This window comes from Callithrix jacchus, chromosome 15 (assembly GCF_049354715.1).
Source record: "Callithrix jacchus isolate 240 chromosome 15, calJac240_pri, whole genome shotgun sequence".
NCBI lineage: Eukaryota > Metazoa > Chordata > Mammalia > Primates > Cebidae > Callithrix > Callithrix jacchus.
The window spans coordinates 93,641,824-93,659,105 of NC_133516.1; the positions used below are offsets into that span (position 1 = coordinate 93,641,824).

The following is a 17,282-nucleotide window of genomic DNA, read 5'->3' on the forward strand; positions in this document are numbered from 1 at the left end:
AAAAATCCTGATTTACTAGTTATAATGCAACGTTATCTGCAATCTTAACCAAAATAATACATTCCTCTGCTCACCTCCTCGCTGCCCCTTGCCCCAGCCCCACTAAAGTAACTTTTCCTTTGACAGAGATCCATTTCCAGAACAGCTTACCTTGTCTACTGTGGCTCACAGCTACTTCTAGAGCTTGTCTGGTGTTTCAGATTCCAAAGAACATTTTGGCTACTAAGATAGGAGGTGAAACTGGTGGTAGAGTTCTGTCTCACATCCCCATCTCTGACTATGGTAGGGATATACTTTTCTTAGAACTGTGTTCATCTCATCCAAGACACAAACACTTATTAGCTATCTTCCTAAGTAATAATTTTCTTCCTCATCAATGAAATAATGCCTTCATTTTCCGATATCTTGACACCATATACTCTGAACCTTTAAATAAGTTATTCTTATTTCTACTCGTATACCTTAACCCTACTAGATAAAGGATTCAATATCCTTTGCAAAATTCTATAACTTATAGTTATTTAGTCATTTAGATGAAGTAGGTCCTTATTTTACAGGTAACAAGAGAGGTAAAGTCAGTTATTCAAAGTACTATAGTTAGAATAAATTATCTATAGGTCACCTGTTTTTAAATTTCTATTATGATAAATTTCAAATATACAAACATTGAAATAGCATAATTAGTATTACCTTTAACATTTTGACATATTTCCTACTCTCTCTCTCTCCATCCCTAACATTTTTAAAAGAGCCATTTCAAAACAGAAATACTGCTACTACTTAAAAGTCAGAATTCAGCCAGTAACGGTCTCACACCTGTAATCCCAGCATTTCAGGAGGCTGAGGCAGGGGGATCACTTAAGGTCAGTAGTTCGAGACCAGCCTGGCCAACATGGGTGAAACCTCGTCTCTACTAAAAATACAAAAATTAGTTTGGCGTGGTGATGTACACTTGCAATGCCATCTACTCGAGAGGCTGAGGCAGGAGAATCACTTGAACCTGGGAGGTGGAGGTTGCAGTGAGCCAAGATAGCGCCACTGCACTCCAGCCTGGGTGACAAAAGTGAAACTGTCTCAAAAAAAAAAAAGTCAGAATTCTTACTTAATACTTTCCTTTTAATTACTAATTTTCAATGTAGGAATTTGTATAATGGTTATCTTTATTTGTCTATGAGTGATTTTATGAAATTCATAAAATAGAAACAAGTAATATGGTGCTAATTGAAGTGTTTAAATGTAAGGGCTTAAATTTTAGGTTCTCCCAGATTTCAATATTGATTGTTAAGTAATACTTTTGTTATATATGCAACTTGATCCAACTGGCTAAATCTTTTGTGGATCTGATTTCATCATGTCCAAAAGTATATTTTGTAGATGTAATTTTATTCTAGGAGATGTTTTTAGTTACCTTCTTTTATATTACTTATAGCAATCATGAACTACCTAAGAGAAACAGCCACTTGACATCAATTTCCAGATGGAAAGAGCAAAGGCAGCTCTGTTTGCTTCACTGCCTTCCTCAGTGATATCATGAAGTTTAATATTACATCCCCCCAAACAGGTCAACAAAGAATATTAATAATAATAAATCGTGAATGTCAATGAGAACAGGGTTGAAAATGTGCTTTAGGCAGAATAAAGTACTATTATAAAATACGAGCACCCAATTTATTTCGTGATTATTGTTTCCTAAATGCCTTTGAAAAACAAAAATGTAGACTCAAAAAAGGAATAAAATAAAAACATACAAGCAATAGCAACTTATTTTATTCATGTAATTTTAGTTTTACCATTTTTGTCTGGAAGGAAGGGCAAAATCATCTTAAAGCAGAAGGGCTAATGTTTTTCTTTGGCAACATTGCGATTAGGTTGTAAGACCTCTTGCTGGCATTATCTCTTGTACAATGACAAGAGGTAGATTTGAGGGTTTTGAGAAAGCATCACTTGCCACCTCTTCAGTTGCCATGGATGCAGCAAGAAGACAATGGAAAATCTCTAGATCCTTTTGGAACAGTAAAGCCTACGTTCTGATAAAGGGGATGATATTTGAAGGCAGGTCCCAGGGAATGTGTTACTATTTTATCCCCCAGTTGTTAAAACATCAGAGTTTCATAGGCACTTTATCTCGCTCATCATCATCGCACTCATCTTCTAGGCCAATACTTCATTTCACATATGAAGTAATTTGCAGTAAGGCCCAGCATGTGACATCCCCAAGTGGATACACATAATTAGTGACAGAGTGACAATTGGAGTCCAAGCCTATAGTTATATTTCTTCAAGGGTGTGCTTGAGTATATGGCATAAATGACATGTTCTATGAAATACAGACAACGTGAAAACACAAATATCTCAGTGAGCCTCTAGAAGTTGTTGGCAGGCTCAGCCCACTGTTTATGATGGTAAAACATTGTTTTTTTCTGAAAAACTTCCACTATTCCTAGATCGTAAAGATAGTTTCCTATACTAACTTCTGCAAGTTTTATTGTTGTTAATGCAATTATTAGAAAGCTGAAGTGTTTCCCTTTGATTATGTTTTTGAGAGAAGAAACAGATATTCTATGCAATAAGTGAAGTCACATCAAACTGGTATTTTTATTAACAAACTCAACTATATATTCTCAGAAAAAAGAGAAGCGCAATTAATGAAAACAGTATGTGTAGTCTTTCTGTTGTTCCAATGAATTTATTTACGCCCCTGTATAAATGTGAGAGAGAATATCAAACTGATTTGCTTCCATTGGTTTCAGTTCCCATAGAACTCTCTTAGTGTGAGCATCTCATCTTGTAGTCTGTGATTTTACTGCTTAAAGATTTGAATCTTACATCTAACAAGGTTTCTGAAGCGAAGCAACCACGTATTTTGTGTTCACTGTGAGATGTTTTTGATGCCCTACATTGACTTATTTAAAAATATATTGTAAAGTGTTAAGAATTAATAGTCAAAATAGCTAGCTTAAATATACTTCTCAAGATTTTAGGTTTGAATTCTGATTTTTTAAACAAATTCAGGGAGCCAGGCAACCTGGCTCGGCAGAACCACCCCACAAAACAAGCAATCTGAAACCCTCTGGATTGCTAGTTTTGCAGTACGTGCAGCTGGACCCAGGATGGTCCAGCTCAGTGTGGGAAGGGCATCCCCCACTACTGAGGCTATCAACAATAATTTTTAAGTGGTCTTTGAAAAATGCTGCATCTTATATGCAAAAGGAGTTAATTGATGTGCTGAAAAAGAAATCAAACATACTACATTTTTAGTAGGGGCAGTTTAATATGTTTACAGGAGTTTAATTATCTACTATTTCAAAATTTCAAGCATTTAATCCTTAAAATTAAAAAAATTTAAATTTGTTAAATCTTAGGTTTTATTAAATAACTTAGGGTTTATGTGTGTGTGTGTGTGTGTGTGTGTGTGTGTGTGTGTGTGTGTGCACCATACATATATGCTACCAAACATTATTAATTCTTATAGATTTAAAATGGTATCTGAGGAGTGGGAATTTCTATACAAGAAACGAATGGAATCTAACAAGCAAATGTAATACATAATCCTTTTCACTTAGTTGTATTATCTCTTTCGCCTCTTTTTAGGGGTTCCTGGATTGAGGGGAAAAGCTATGTAATACATTTTTTAAGAATTGAGACTGTTTCACCATGGCTTGGTACTGGATGCTCTTATGAATTAATTGTAATTTTCTTGAGATTGATAATGCCATTTTAGTTATGTGGAGAAGGGCCTTATGTGAGAAGTGTGCTGGAATATGGATCAAAATGTCTAAAACTAACTTCCAAATGATTCAGGATCCACCACCACCACAACAGATGTGTGGATGGACAGATAGATGCATGTGTGTGGAATGATACATAGATTAAAAAAGATGAGAAATATAAGATCTGAATGGAATCTCCATATCTCAAGGCTGTATTAAACTCTGTTATAATCCTATTTTCTGAGAATATAACTTGTGAATCATTCTTGATTCCTTTTTCATACTCACTACACTTAGAATTCAACAAGTCGTATTATTTCCTTTTCAAAATAATATGTTAAATATGTTTAATTTAATGCACCCTGGTATTATAACCCTAGCACTCAATTCAAAGGTCTTCAGTGATTTTCCATTGCACTTAGGAGGAAATTCTCTCTGCTGCCTACAGGAGGACTTAACTTCTGTCCCTCTCCTCCTAGCTCAGGACGATGGACTTTCTTCTGCAAGAGTTTCACAAAGTATTGACTGTTTTGACATTTGAGGACCTATGGTCACGTGGCCAACACTACCCAGTGTGCCCTGCTCCCACCCTCCTCTGACTACCTCAAGTCGGTCCTTTAATAGTTTTCAACTATCGCATTTCTCAGGAAGTATTTCTTTGACGCCTGCCATCTAAATCAGGTTCTTCTGTGCTTTACTATTCTTTCACAGCATTTGCCTAATGCATTTTTTAAACATTTTTTAATGTTCTTGGTTGTTAATTTAATAACTCCCACTGTCTTTAGTCTATTAGTTCTGTGTGGCTAAAGGCTATGTTCGTTTTGCTTACTACTGACTCTCCAAGACCCTGAGTTCAAAATAGATGAAATAAATAAATACATTAATTAATTAACAGACATCTCAGAAGAGTACTATTAGAAAGGGAGCTGTTTTATTCTCAGGAAGGGTTGACAAAGATGTGAAATTATATTTCCATTATTTGTTGTCGGTCCTCACGAACATACTTTTGAACATTGGGGAGTGGGTTTATATTCAGCCAAACGGTATTAGCATTGTGTCCCTTGTGATTGATTTATGTGGTATTCCTTCTCATAAATATTTTGCCTATCATCTCTACTGAGAAAGAAATATGTTTATTCTGAAATAATCATACCAATAGTCAAATTTTAATTAGAGGGAAATGAGCAATTAAGATAACTAGTAAAATTATTTTATTATTAATTTGTTTGATTACACTTCTTGAAAGGAGGAAGGAAGTCAGTACCCTAGCGTGTCTTCAAAGCTGCTTCAGAAGAATAAAATGTGCAAGTATCTTGAAAGGAACCTGGTGAATTATTAAGGAAAAGCTTTTCAAGGGACTTAGTTCAATCTATCATTTCACTTACTACCCAAAACTAAGGTACTACAATAAATGTTCTAAACTAAACACTGTAGATCATTTAAATGCTGTAGATTACTTGAGAAAACCCTCAACAGAAAGACAAATGAGGAAGGCAGGCAAAGGGAAATAAATGAACACTCACTTTGTGTCAGAGAAAATTGGAGTGGGTTTTTCTCTTAGGAGCAGCCTTTAGCATCCATATTTCCTTATGGTATACATCAGCATCTTAAGAGCCATAAAATTTCTCAATGTCTTCTTGATGGCTAAACATATTTCCTTCTTTGTCTGAGGCATTATTCAGAAAGTACATAGTGTGTTTTATTCTTTGTTTAGCAAGACAAGGACATTCTACATTAAAGAATGTATATGTACATAATAATAAATATTTCCGATGAAGGTCTTATTTTTTCATTTTTTAAAATATATATGTTGCTTCTAATGTGCAAGTGCAGGATAAAGATAAAGAATATAGAGCTTCAGTCTAGACACCCCATCAGAAAACACGTTTCTTTATTAAACAGTTGTGATCCTTAGCACTTTAAAACTAATAATTTAGGGCTGGGGAGATGGCTCATGCCTGTAATACCAGCGCTTTGGGAGGCCAGAGTGGGTGGATCACCTGAGGTCAGGAGTTCAAGACCAGCCTGGCCAACATGGTGAAACTCTGTCTCTACTAAAAATACAAAAATTAGCTGGGCGTGGTGGCGGGTGCCTGTAATCCCAGCCACTCCAGAGACTGAGGCAGGAGAATCACTTGAATGCAAGAGGCAGAGGTTACAGTGAGCTGAGATTGCACCATTACATTCCAGCCTGGGCTACAAGAGCAAAATTCTGTCTCAAAAACAAACAACAAATAAGCAGAAAACACTAATGATTTTGGAAGGCAAGTTAATATGTACTTTTCCTGGAGAAAAGACTGGTGATCCTTAACTGGGCAATACAGTTGACCTACCTGCGTGGCTTTAGTGCCTCTTTACCTAGGTTCTATTAGTTGTGTCCAGTGCTGGAGTAGAACTTAAATTTTGACGTCTGTTAAAATACACACATGTTTTTCTCCTTTTTCTAGAGAACTTTTAATGTTTCCAGTAATTTAAACCTTAATGAACTGTCGTGATCTTTTCAAGAGCAGGCTTGAGTGGGTGACACAGAAGCACCAGATATGAGGCCATGCGCCTGCAGGAGTGGCAGCCTATGGAGAGTAGCTGCCCAGTAAATGCAGAGGAGAGCCAACAATGAGAGGATTAGGGCATCACTGATGCCAAAGAACTCATTTTATATTTTTGTGAATCTGTATGATAAAAACTCAGCTTTAGTTGAGTGGGGGGAACCTGCATAAATCTTGGATTGGTGTTTAACATTTGAGAGATGATATTTAGTTTGAATTTTCTATTTTTCTTTCCAACTATAACAACAGATCAGCCTACATCAAGGCAATAAAATTAAGGAACTTTAAAAGTTTGATACATTGTTGAGCTCATTTGTTACTGCAAAAGTTACTTCTTGAGAGCAGATAAAGGCACTTTTGAACATGCTCACTTTTCTTCAGGTCACAGGGGTGCTATTTAATAAATTACTTTTCTCAGGCACTAAGAGCCACCTTTATTCATCTGAAAAGGTTAATGCAGATTTGTAAAGTGTCCAAGTTATTCCCAGAGAGTAATTTATGCACTAGGAAAGTCTATTTTATTTGGGAAGTACCTAAATAGCAAGAAAAAAAAAGAAAGTGAGGAACAAATTATAGACACATAGATCTGGTTGTTTATAATCAATGTCCTCTCAGAAGCTTCATTTATATGGGTTAATTTTATACATATATACACATATATATAAACCACTTTACTTAAAATTTTAATATTTCTTCCCTTCTACCTTAGAACTTCCTACAATTCTTCTTGCTCTGTTCTTCATAGCACTTATCACAAATATACTCTTTATTTTACTTATAGATTTTGGTTCCTTCTGACTTCTCTTAGAAATTAGAATGTAAATTCTATGCAGATATGCAGATAAAAATTTTTCTAATTGCTGTACCTCAGCCTCCCTTCACCCCCTGGAGAATGCCAGAGACATATAAACTTTCAATAATGATTTGATCAGTGTATACACGAATAAATCAATACTGATCAAATTTACCAAGAAATGGCCAAATTTCCATTTTATTTAGCATTATATGCCTCATTTTCTGGAAGGTGGTGACACATCATAGTTGAGGGCGATTTCTGGGGTTGTCGTCTTGGGCGCGAATCCTGAATTTAACACTGGTGGCTGCTTAGTGTTGGGCAAATGAGTTCACATTACTGTGCCTTTGTTTTCTCATCCCCAGTATAAGGAGAATAAATTGCCTATCTCATAGTTATAAAACACATACAAAGTACTCAAAACATTCTAGAACACGGAGTTCTTAAAACTTATAAGTATTATCATTAAATCAATTTTTGAGAAGAACAATAATATTCTTTATGCACTCACTGCCTAAGTGAGTCATGAAAATTATGTAGATATTAAAAATATTTTGTCTCAGTAATCTGAACCATTTAATTCAAAGCATATTTGAAACATACATTATTAATATAATTTACTTTCTGACATTAATTTTATTTGTTTGACAAACTCCAATCAAGTCAAACAGAGGAATGTAATAATTCCAAATGTCCAGCTCATTTTTGAATTCTGCATTGCCATTTACTATGTCTGTGACCCTGGGTGAGTCAATTAAAATCTTTAAGCTTTGGTTTTCACATTTTATAATGAGTACAAATTAAATCTATATAATTAGTTGAATATTAAACATAGCACCGTGCCTGGTACATACAGTAACAGATCTCAATAAAAAGATTAAATAAATATTATTTTTATTAAAATCTAAAGAACGATGTGACAGAACTATATCAATTAATACAATTGAGTAGGAATTAAAAATGAATTAAATTTTTCTGACTCCAAATTTAATTCTAAGCAAAGAAATTAAAAGATTTACATGTTGGAAGAAGAAATATGGAAATTTACATGTTTCTTTGATATGAAAGATATTGACAAATTTAACAGCAACTCACTTAGCATATGACTTTGTCTACTAGTAACAGTTGATGAGATGAAGGCATCTCTTTTTTACATAAACACTTATGAATTTCTTAAATTTCAACAATGTACTTATAATCCTCCTTTTCCTCCCCATTCCCATCAATTTAAACTTACAAAGATTCTAAGTAAGAAACACATACAAAATTCTTGTGCACACATATCTTCAAGGCCATTATTATCTCAGAATGTGTTATTAATATTTTGTAATATCAGATGTATGAGGCATCTTGTAAACCACTATTAGAATCCAAGCAGAGGCACTAGTTGCTGTACTTAGATGTGGTGGAGAAGGTTAAAAATGCTTCTGCTCAGATTCTCTATCAAGAGTTTGCTGGAGCCCAGTGGGACTGCAAGTATCTCAGATCATTCCAGAGTAAACCACAGGAATCAGGTTCTTCATTCTGAAAACAAACTCCACTAAACCTTTATAACCAGATCAGGACTAAAATATATGTCTGGAATTGCACCTAAGAGCTAGGGAGCCTGAGCATCCAGGACAATATGTTTTGAGGAATGTAAAGGGTGTTAACATAATCCCCCAATCCCAAACAATTCAACTTCAGAAAAGAATTTAGGAACTGTGGTAAAATTGCATCTCTAAGCTTGCTACTGCAAGGCGATGCTCAGGTTTTGAATGTGCAAAGGAAATAATGAAGGTAGGGTTGAGGATGGGAAATCTGCAAGATAATAGTTCATCAGTTTGTTTTAACTTGTAGGTGACCTATAAAGAACCTCCAGACATCTTGAAAATGTCATAAGCTCTTCCAAAATTATACAGATTCAAAATATGGATACTGCCTCTGTAAGAGATATGGGTGTCCTTTTAAAATCTCTTTCCTAATGGGCCTTAATATTAAAACACAGATCAGTACAAATCTCATTGTAAATCAAGTAGATATTCAACTAGTTAGGGATGTCACTAGCCCATGAGACACTTTGGATTTTAGCTTAGCTCTAGAATAGATGGCTAGTCCAAAGAAATTCAGACCTAGTCATTGTTTTTCTCCATTGGACACCCTTGTGGCGACCTGCACATCCATATGTGGTGGCCTTGGAAATAAGGTTTCAATGCCTTCTGTATGTCAAACTATAATATTCTTTATGTGCTTATAGTTATAAAGTCTATAATCATCATCTTGATTTTTAAATGACAAGTCTAGAGAATGGCTAAGAAGGAATTTGTTTGAATCCACACATGCTAACATAAAAATCAATATATTTTCTGTTAAAGAAAGCTGCCTTCTACTTCCACCTCTTACTCATTAAAAAAATGGCTAGGGTATTATTAATCACCATGAAAGTGCTGTAGGTTTTGTGGAAGAGTGGGGGACAGTGGCATGCCTTTTTAAGATGACCTTAGGTGTGATTTAAAGCCTTAAGGCTAAGAGTTTACTACTTGGTCTCAGTGAGCTGTTTCAATTAATATGAGTTTTTCATTCATTTTTGGTCAACTCAAATATGTCTAGTTTAGGCAATAATTATTTTTCTGTTTTCACAATGAGAAATGAAGGCTTCTCTCTGTCTTTTTTTTAAAAAGTAATTTTATTCCTCATAATGCCCTATTATAACATATATCTATAAAGCAAATTTATTAATTATGTAAAACCTTAAATTTGTTTAATAACAGATGACATTTAGGTAGCTTGTTCCACAAACTTTATTATCAGGAAGACTTTGGGTTGAATTCTAGTTCCTCCACTTAATTGTCATGTCGTTTAAACTTCCTGAGACTCATTTTTTTCTCTGTACATGCAGTAATAATTCTAACCTCATGATCATTATAAAAAATATAAATGAGAAGCTAAGGAAAGTTATCTGGCCAAAGTGCCTTCTTCGTGCAAAGTGTACATTCAATAAGTGTTCTTTTCTCCTGTAAAGAAATATATTAGCTAGAAAGCATTTCAGAACCACAAAATAACGCACCAACTTAAATTCCTGATTCTGTAATTTCTTAGGAGACACCTCTATGTTGGGGGACAACAGTGTGGGTCTAGAGCCTCCAATGCCTTGGGACCCATCATGAGAAGGAAGTGGTGGGCATGGAATAAGTGTGGGTGCAGTGGAGTGTATTGCTTAGAACCAGGCTTCTTTCTTTTCTAGTGTCTTCCAAAGACCCAAAAAGAACAAAGCTGTCTTAATTCTATTTGAAGCATCTTGAGGAGCTGGATAATGATGGCATAGGTATGGCCAAGAGAGCCTAGGGTCTAGGTCAGTCAGTGGTGTGAGCCTTTTGCTTATGGACTGTCACAGGCAATCAGAACTAACCAGGCATATGGCTGTTCTCCCCAACATCTTTAGGTCTATTTCTGAGTAGTATGTTTTAGTGCCGAAGGAAGGAAGAACCTGCAGAATTAGTAATTTTTTCAGTCTATTTTTGAGAGTAAGCATGCCTTTCTTTCCCACATCCTCTCCAAAGTGACTTTATTCACTGTAAACTTGTTATTCTGAAATGATGATTCAAAAGCAAGATGTGTTTCCTTCCTTTTCCTAAAGACTTGATTAATTATCTAAGGGCAGATCTTTAAGGAGAGGTAAAAAACCATTTTTCCTTTCAAACCCAAGCTTTTAAAATGCACTAAATTATTTGGGTAAACCATTTGCAATGTTTTTAGCTTTTTATGCATAGACCAAAACCACCAACTCAAAATATTTTTTTTGGTGTACAAACTCTGCTCTAAGTTAGATTTTTCTGTAAGATGTTTTAACTCTTATCAGCCCAATAAATGAGCCTCCAAGAAAAATAATTATTAAACACAAGACTGATTGGTGTTTAAGCATTAAAGTCCATTTCTATTTAACTGTTCAACCCACACTGATATATTTAAAAACATCTTCCATTACTTTCTCCTAAGAATCAACATTTTCTTATGTCTGTATCAGTCCTTACTATCACCAAGGAGCAGTCACAGGTGGAACTGCCATGTTGTTCACACCCAGAGTGTTTTCCTGTTCTTCCTTTTGCCTTATCACTATGTTTCCTAAGAAAATGTTACACAAACCATGGATTTTGAAAAGTAGCAGTAGTCTGGAATTCTTCTGTTGGGGGCATTTGTTTTTCTGTTGAGGGAAAGTTGTTATTTGGTCATTAAAATTATTGAGAGTCCTCTCAGAATCAAATATTCAACATTTAAATTCCTCTGACTTTGTATTTGTTGGTATTATAAGATGTAGACTCATCTCCAAATGAGTCAGTCTGCCTAGTTCCGCTGTTCCAATCTGCTGGATACTTGGTTTGAGTTCTCCCCATGCATAATAAAGAATTTTCGTTTTGTAAACTTTATTATTTATACCTTAGCTCTTCTACTATGGAAATCTAGCTTTGTCACTCTTAGCCAACTAAAGCCAACAATGAAAACAATATTGAAATATTATAACCAAAGATCAGCCTTTGTTACTGACAATCCTGTTATTTCCTGTTCTTTGGCTGCATGGTTGTAGACTGCTTATCCAACAGCGAGCTGAGATCAGCCTCGGTTTTTCCAGTAAGTAGGAGTGAAGGAGTAAGTAGGAGTGTCCACATGATAAATATCTCTTTTCTAGGCTTTGCAATGGAACAAATATGGTTGCTGCTGCTTCTAACAATTAGAGTGCTTCCAGGGTCTGCTCAGTTCAATGGCTACAACTGTGATGCCAACCTCCACAGTAGATTTCCTGGTAAGTAGAAACCTAATCTGTTCTCTAATTGCTTCTGGAAGAGTGTTTATATTTGAAGAGCAAGTCATTTAAATACATATGGAGAACGGGGGGCTATCTCTTACATTAAGTGGATACTAACAAATGGCAAATGACAAGACATTTTTCTGGAGCTGTAAATTACATCCATATTAACATACGAAGTGTTCATCACAGTTATAATGGCTGCTCACAGATGATATGAAAAATATTGCCTCATGTATAAAAAATTGGGAAGGACTAATTTCATTCAAAATTTGCAAAATTTGTGCCTTTTTAATAAATTAATTCAGACTTTTAAAAACCGCTTTTATGTGCTCATATATTTATATGGGAATAATCTTAAGAAAGTGATTGTGAAATTTTGTGCAATATAAAAAAACACGATTTCAATGAAATGATGATTACCACCAAAGTACACAGCTTCAGAATGAATCTCACAGAAACCCATCAGCATTATGACAAATAGAAGATTTTGACAATATTGATGGGCATGTCCCACAGGTTTCTAAAACCTGCACTCAGTGAGAAGTTACTCAACGTTTTACCTAAGTATTCATCATTTTATATTAGCTAACGTTATGGAACCGCAGTTCAACATTTACAAAATAAAGATTAGATGATTGGAAACTTTTCCAAGTCTGCCATGCAAACTGAATCTCTTTGGGCGTGGCTTACATTCTGAAAACCTGCCAGTCCTTCTGTGTTTGCAGCCATGAAACTGCAAATCCGCATAGAGCAATCGGTAGGTAGTTACAGAGATGAAGTGCCATTTCTAAACAGAGAGCACATCAGAAATTGTCTGAATGTTTTCATGAACTGAGACCTTGGATGTAAGTGCTTGGTTTGTTAGGTGAAATATGAAGGTCATGGTGGGAATGACTAAAGGAATTCTAGAAAAATATGCTAAGGCAGGTTTGTGAATAGCTTTGAATATCACAAATGAGCTTTTTATTTACATTTATTCTTACGGAAAAGTTTAACCATATACAGAAGTAAATGTTAGTAGGAAGAACACTCATACTGGTCATCCAGCATTATCAATTATCAACACTTATAAATTTTCTCTGATCCCTGTCCTTACCACTCCCATCGCTGACATATTTTAAAATAAATGTATTATTCATGCTTTGGTGTTCATATGTGATGGAAAAGAACTTGAAAATCATTATCCTTTACATATATATCCAATAAGCCCAGCAGTAATTTCTTAATATCATTAAATTCAGCCAAGTTGCCCCTGAAATCTTCACACAGAGTATTTGTTGATACAGCTTTTATTTCATTTTGTTTTACAATGGTTCCCCGCTGTCCTTTGCTTTTACAAAATGCTGTTTATGTCTTTGAGCAGTTTGCTTATTTGTCTTGTAGAGTTCTGACCCTGGATCTGGCCAACGGTAACCCCCAGGTGTCATTGAACACGCTCCTCTTTCCCTGAAGACCCTGTAAACTAGTTAGAGCTAGAAGTGTGAATAAATTCTTATTTTGGTGAGAATGTGTGTTATACAGTGTAATGAAAGCGTTTTCTCTTCATTTTGTAGGCAGTCGAGAGTCATGGAGTCTTTTTAAATGTACCTTTTAAAAGGTGTGATGTGGAGAGACATTAGGAGAAGTATGAGAGGTAGAATCAAGTGAGAATAGACTAGAGGCGGAGAGAAATATCCTGACGGCAGTGGCAGTGGAAGCACTACAAGGGGACAATTATTAAGAAAGATTTTTATGGTAGACTCAGCAGGAATTGAGAACTGATTTGGTTTGGGAGGTGAGAGAAAGGGAAGATTAGAGGATGTTTTGAACTGGAACAAGTAGATGTTGATGCTGTTAATTAATCAAAGGACACTTGCATGTTTTAGAAAGGAAGTTCAAGTTTGGAAATAATGGGCTTGAGGCTTTTAGAATGTACAGTGGCATTTTCTTTCGATTCAGCAGTAGGAAATATGGACCTGGGTCTGAGAGGAGAGATCAAAACTGACAATAGCTGTATGAGAGCTGATGCCTCGTGCAGTGGATAATCAATGAGTAGGGAGTAGGAAATAAAAAGTATGAAAATAGACTACCAATAAGATAACTTTTGTGGTTAAAACAAAAAGAAGAAAGAAAGGAACAACCTGAGCCAGGAATTGAAAACAGTTCCTGGGACCACAGAGGCCTGAGCATACATGAGTAAAGGGAAAGTATTCAAAAAATGGAAATTCTAATAAAGAAATAATTGATGAAATGAGAAAAGAAAATATTGAAGTGATCAGTGGTACAGGTGAAGGAGTTAACCTTGGAAAAGTAGTAGTTGTCTGTTTAAGAGACAAAGAGAGATAAAGACACAGTTGGAGAAGGCGAGAGATGCAAATTGTGTTCACTCCGTCAGTGTAGTGGAAGGCAGTGGCTCTCATCAGAGTCACTGGAGGCCTGGGAAGGATGGTCAAGCAATGACCCTGTTGTGAAGGGATAAGACCGCCAAGTAATCAAAAGATTGCTCAGCAGAGGAGATGTGGCTGGTGTGGTTTTTATATACTTGTAAAGGTGAATAAGGAAGGTTAAAGAGCCATGAAATGACTAGGACAGGAAAAAGAAATATTTATCATAAAGTGAATTTTTTTAAAGTCATGTAAAAATGTCTCTTTGCAATGGCATCTACTGACCACCAGCATCAAAATCAGATGGGTTAGTTGTTAAAAGTGGGGACTCCCCAGTTTCACCTCAAATAAGTGATGTCACCCTCTATAAATGTGGTCTTGGAAATCTGTATTTTAAACTCTGCAGATGAATCTAATGTACATTTATGGTAAAGAACAGCTAATAGTGTATTCTCTTGTTTTCTTGAGTCTATTATTCCAATTAAAAGCACAATTATTTGTTGGGGAAATAAACCTAAAAACAAAATCTTCTTCCAACCCAGAAATCCTCTCTGCCTAGGTAGTAGAGAAAGTAGAGAAATAAAAACACTTTTATCATTAAATAAGCATTAAACCAGACTGTGATGTACATCATAGGTAATTGGTAAGATATTACAAAAACAGAAAGAAACCTCACCGTTTTATACAGCCAAGAAGAGACAACTCATTACATATGTTTTCAATATAGACAACAACTAGTCCTCAAGTAAGAGGACTTCATGGGACCATTTGTCACACATATGAATCCCCACTTTACGTGGTAAGTAGGGTGACCATTTGTGTTAGCTGATTTATTTTATCCAGAAGAAAAATTAACTTCTCATATCTTTATGACAGGAAGTAGTTTTGCAATTTGGAGCAAGGCTCACATCAAAATTAGGCTCCTACCCTACCACAGAAACTGAGACATAACGTACCATCTCCCTTGATGTTTACATTTCAAAGAGATGGCTCTCAGATCCTTGAGAAAGACATTCCTGGGTCATAAAGCTTACAAGAATCCAATCTAGTTTTCAAAAGGATTAATACACACTTCAAAGAGAGGAGGCAGTACTTCTAATCACAAGTTTTCTAAAGTAAACGCTCTAAGAAAAAGGGAGAGAGAAGTGTCTTCCTCTATTTTCAATGATATTTGTACTTTGTATTTTTTCTGACACACATTAGCACTTTAGGTATTATCTGGCTTAGACAACAAACACCCAAACTTTGTGGACGTATATTCATAAACACATATACCCCTTAGCACACGCATGCATGTGTGCACACACACACCCCCACCACACAGTTACAAATTTAAAATTTGTATTAAAAAAACACTAAATTCATATTTTAAAGAACAAATATTAATGAAATTCAAATAATGCTGAAGTCCCAGGAGAGACTTTAGATGCGTATGATTTAACCCAGTTTTTTGGAGGTTGTTTGCAAAAAGATCAGAGTGAGCAAATAAAGCCTAAAGATTAATTGCTTACTGCCCTCTTGACTCTCAGTATCTCTTCCACATTGGGATCACTCTTGATGTCATCAGAAGCTCCACAAGCTACTCAGAGCTTAGGCAATGGGATGGAATGAGAATGAGCCTGGCAAAGGAAAGGAGCTATCTAAATGCAAAGCAATGTTAATAATGATGAGAGTAATCATCTCACCCTAACTGACCTTTGCTGTTTCATGACATTAGAACTATTTTCTTTAATTTCCATGGCATTTATCGTGTAGCCAAGAGAAGCACCATGGTCTAATTCATTTAAATTTAAAGAAATGCCATTTAATTTTAGAGGGAGTTAACTCTTGGTTATCCAAGCTAATAGCAAAAAGCAGGCTTACAAACCATCAAAATTACAGTTGTGATGATTCTAGAATAAAACTCATAGTTGACTCTTAGAGTACCAAGGAATTATTTGGTTAACATAAAACATACAGAGGAATGTACTTGGCCTTTGTGACTGATGGCTATTTTCTGAAATCAGCCCTCCTAATTTGGAAGTATATGAGAATTAGGCTAAACTTTCTGGCCTCTAAAGAAATCTTTAATGATAAAGGCATATCCAAGGAGAAAAATGGGCTTATGGCACAAGAAACTTCATGGTTTGACACTGTCATGACACTTTGACATGAACTAAGTGGTCATGGGAAAGTGGATATGAGTCAGTGTGTCATAACATGTGATTTGACATTATGCTGTAAATAATGCTATTAAGGAAACAGGCACTAAGTTCTATGTATTGAGTACCAGGCACATCACAGAATTCTTTCATTTCTTACAACAAACTTATAAAATCTTTTTAAATCCTCTCTTTACAGTAGGAAAACTGAGGGAATGAATTTGTTAAATATTGCAAATCTATAAATGGATAGAGATATAAAACTGGATTCTTTCCATTAAACAATGATGTCTAAAAATGAAATTTGAATACTCAGTTTAAAAAATGATATAGGTATGGAGATGCTCAATAGAAATTATCTCGTTTAAGGATACGAAAAGTCATGTGTTAGGAGAATTTGTTTAGTCTTTTCAAGACCTGCTTGACTAAGGAAATCTTTTCTTCAGTAATATTTTTAATATTTTAATATTCAGTGAACACAAGTGTTTCACAGGAGGTAAAATTGAGAATCAATTATTTAACAATAGAATTCATGAGTGAGTTCAGCAAAATGAACTGTCAAATTTTGTGTTAGGCTTTGTTTAACCATTGCACTGTTTTCTGCCCAAAGTAAGAGAGGTTAGTGGAACAGTTATCCCAGGGAATATGTTCTGGCCTTCTGTGTAGAAAGGAAAAGCCAATTCCCCTTTATTCTTACTTAGTGATAGTTTTTGGTCTCCAAGTTGTCAAGAGGATGCCTGCTTTCCACTTTGCACCTGTGACTGCAATTACTACAGCAGATGAGGCAAAAGAACAGATCCAGGCAGAGATTGCTGATCACATTCTGATTTATTCACAATGATAAGGTGCAGTGGAGAACACCACAATTAGCAAGTTCAATTGCGATCTTCTCCCATATTTTAATAACAGGGTTGTTTATTACATGAATTTTCACTTTTTCTGTATT

General features: G+C 35.4%; 1 protein-coding gene across 6 annotated transcripts in view; it reads left to right on the top strand.

Annotated features, from left to right (window-relative positions):
* The window catches only part of ZPLD1 (zona pellucida like domain containing 1), a 237,911-nt gene that overhangs the window by 185,241 nt on the left and 35,388 nt on the right, over positions 1-17,282 (top strand). For all 6 annotated transcript variants that reach the window (XM_017965278.4, XM_035274306.3, XM_078350153.1 and 3 more), the window contains one exon: positions 11,713-11,826. In XM_017965278.4, coding sequence (XP_017820767.3) covers positions 11,713-11,826 — 114 coding nt within the window. The remainder of the gene's footprint in view (positions 1-11,712; positions 11,827-17,282) is intronic.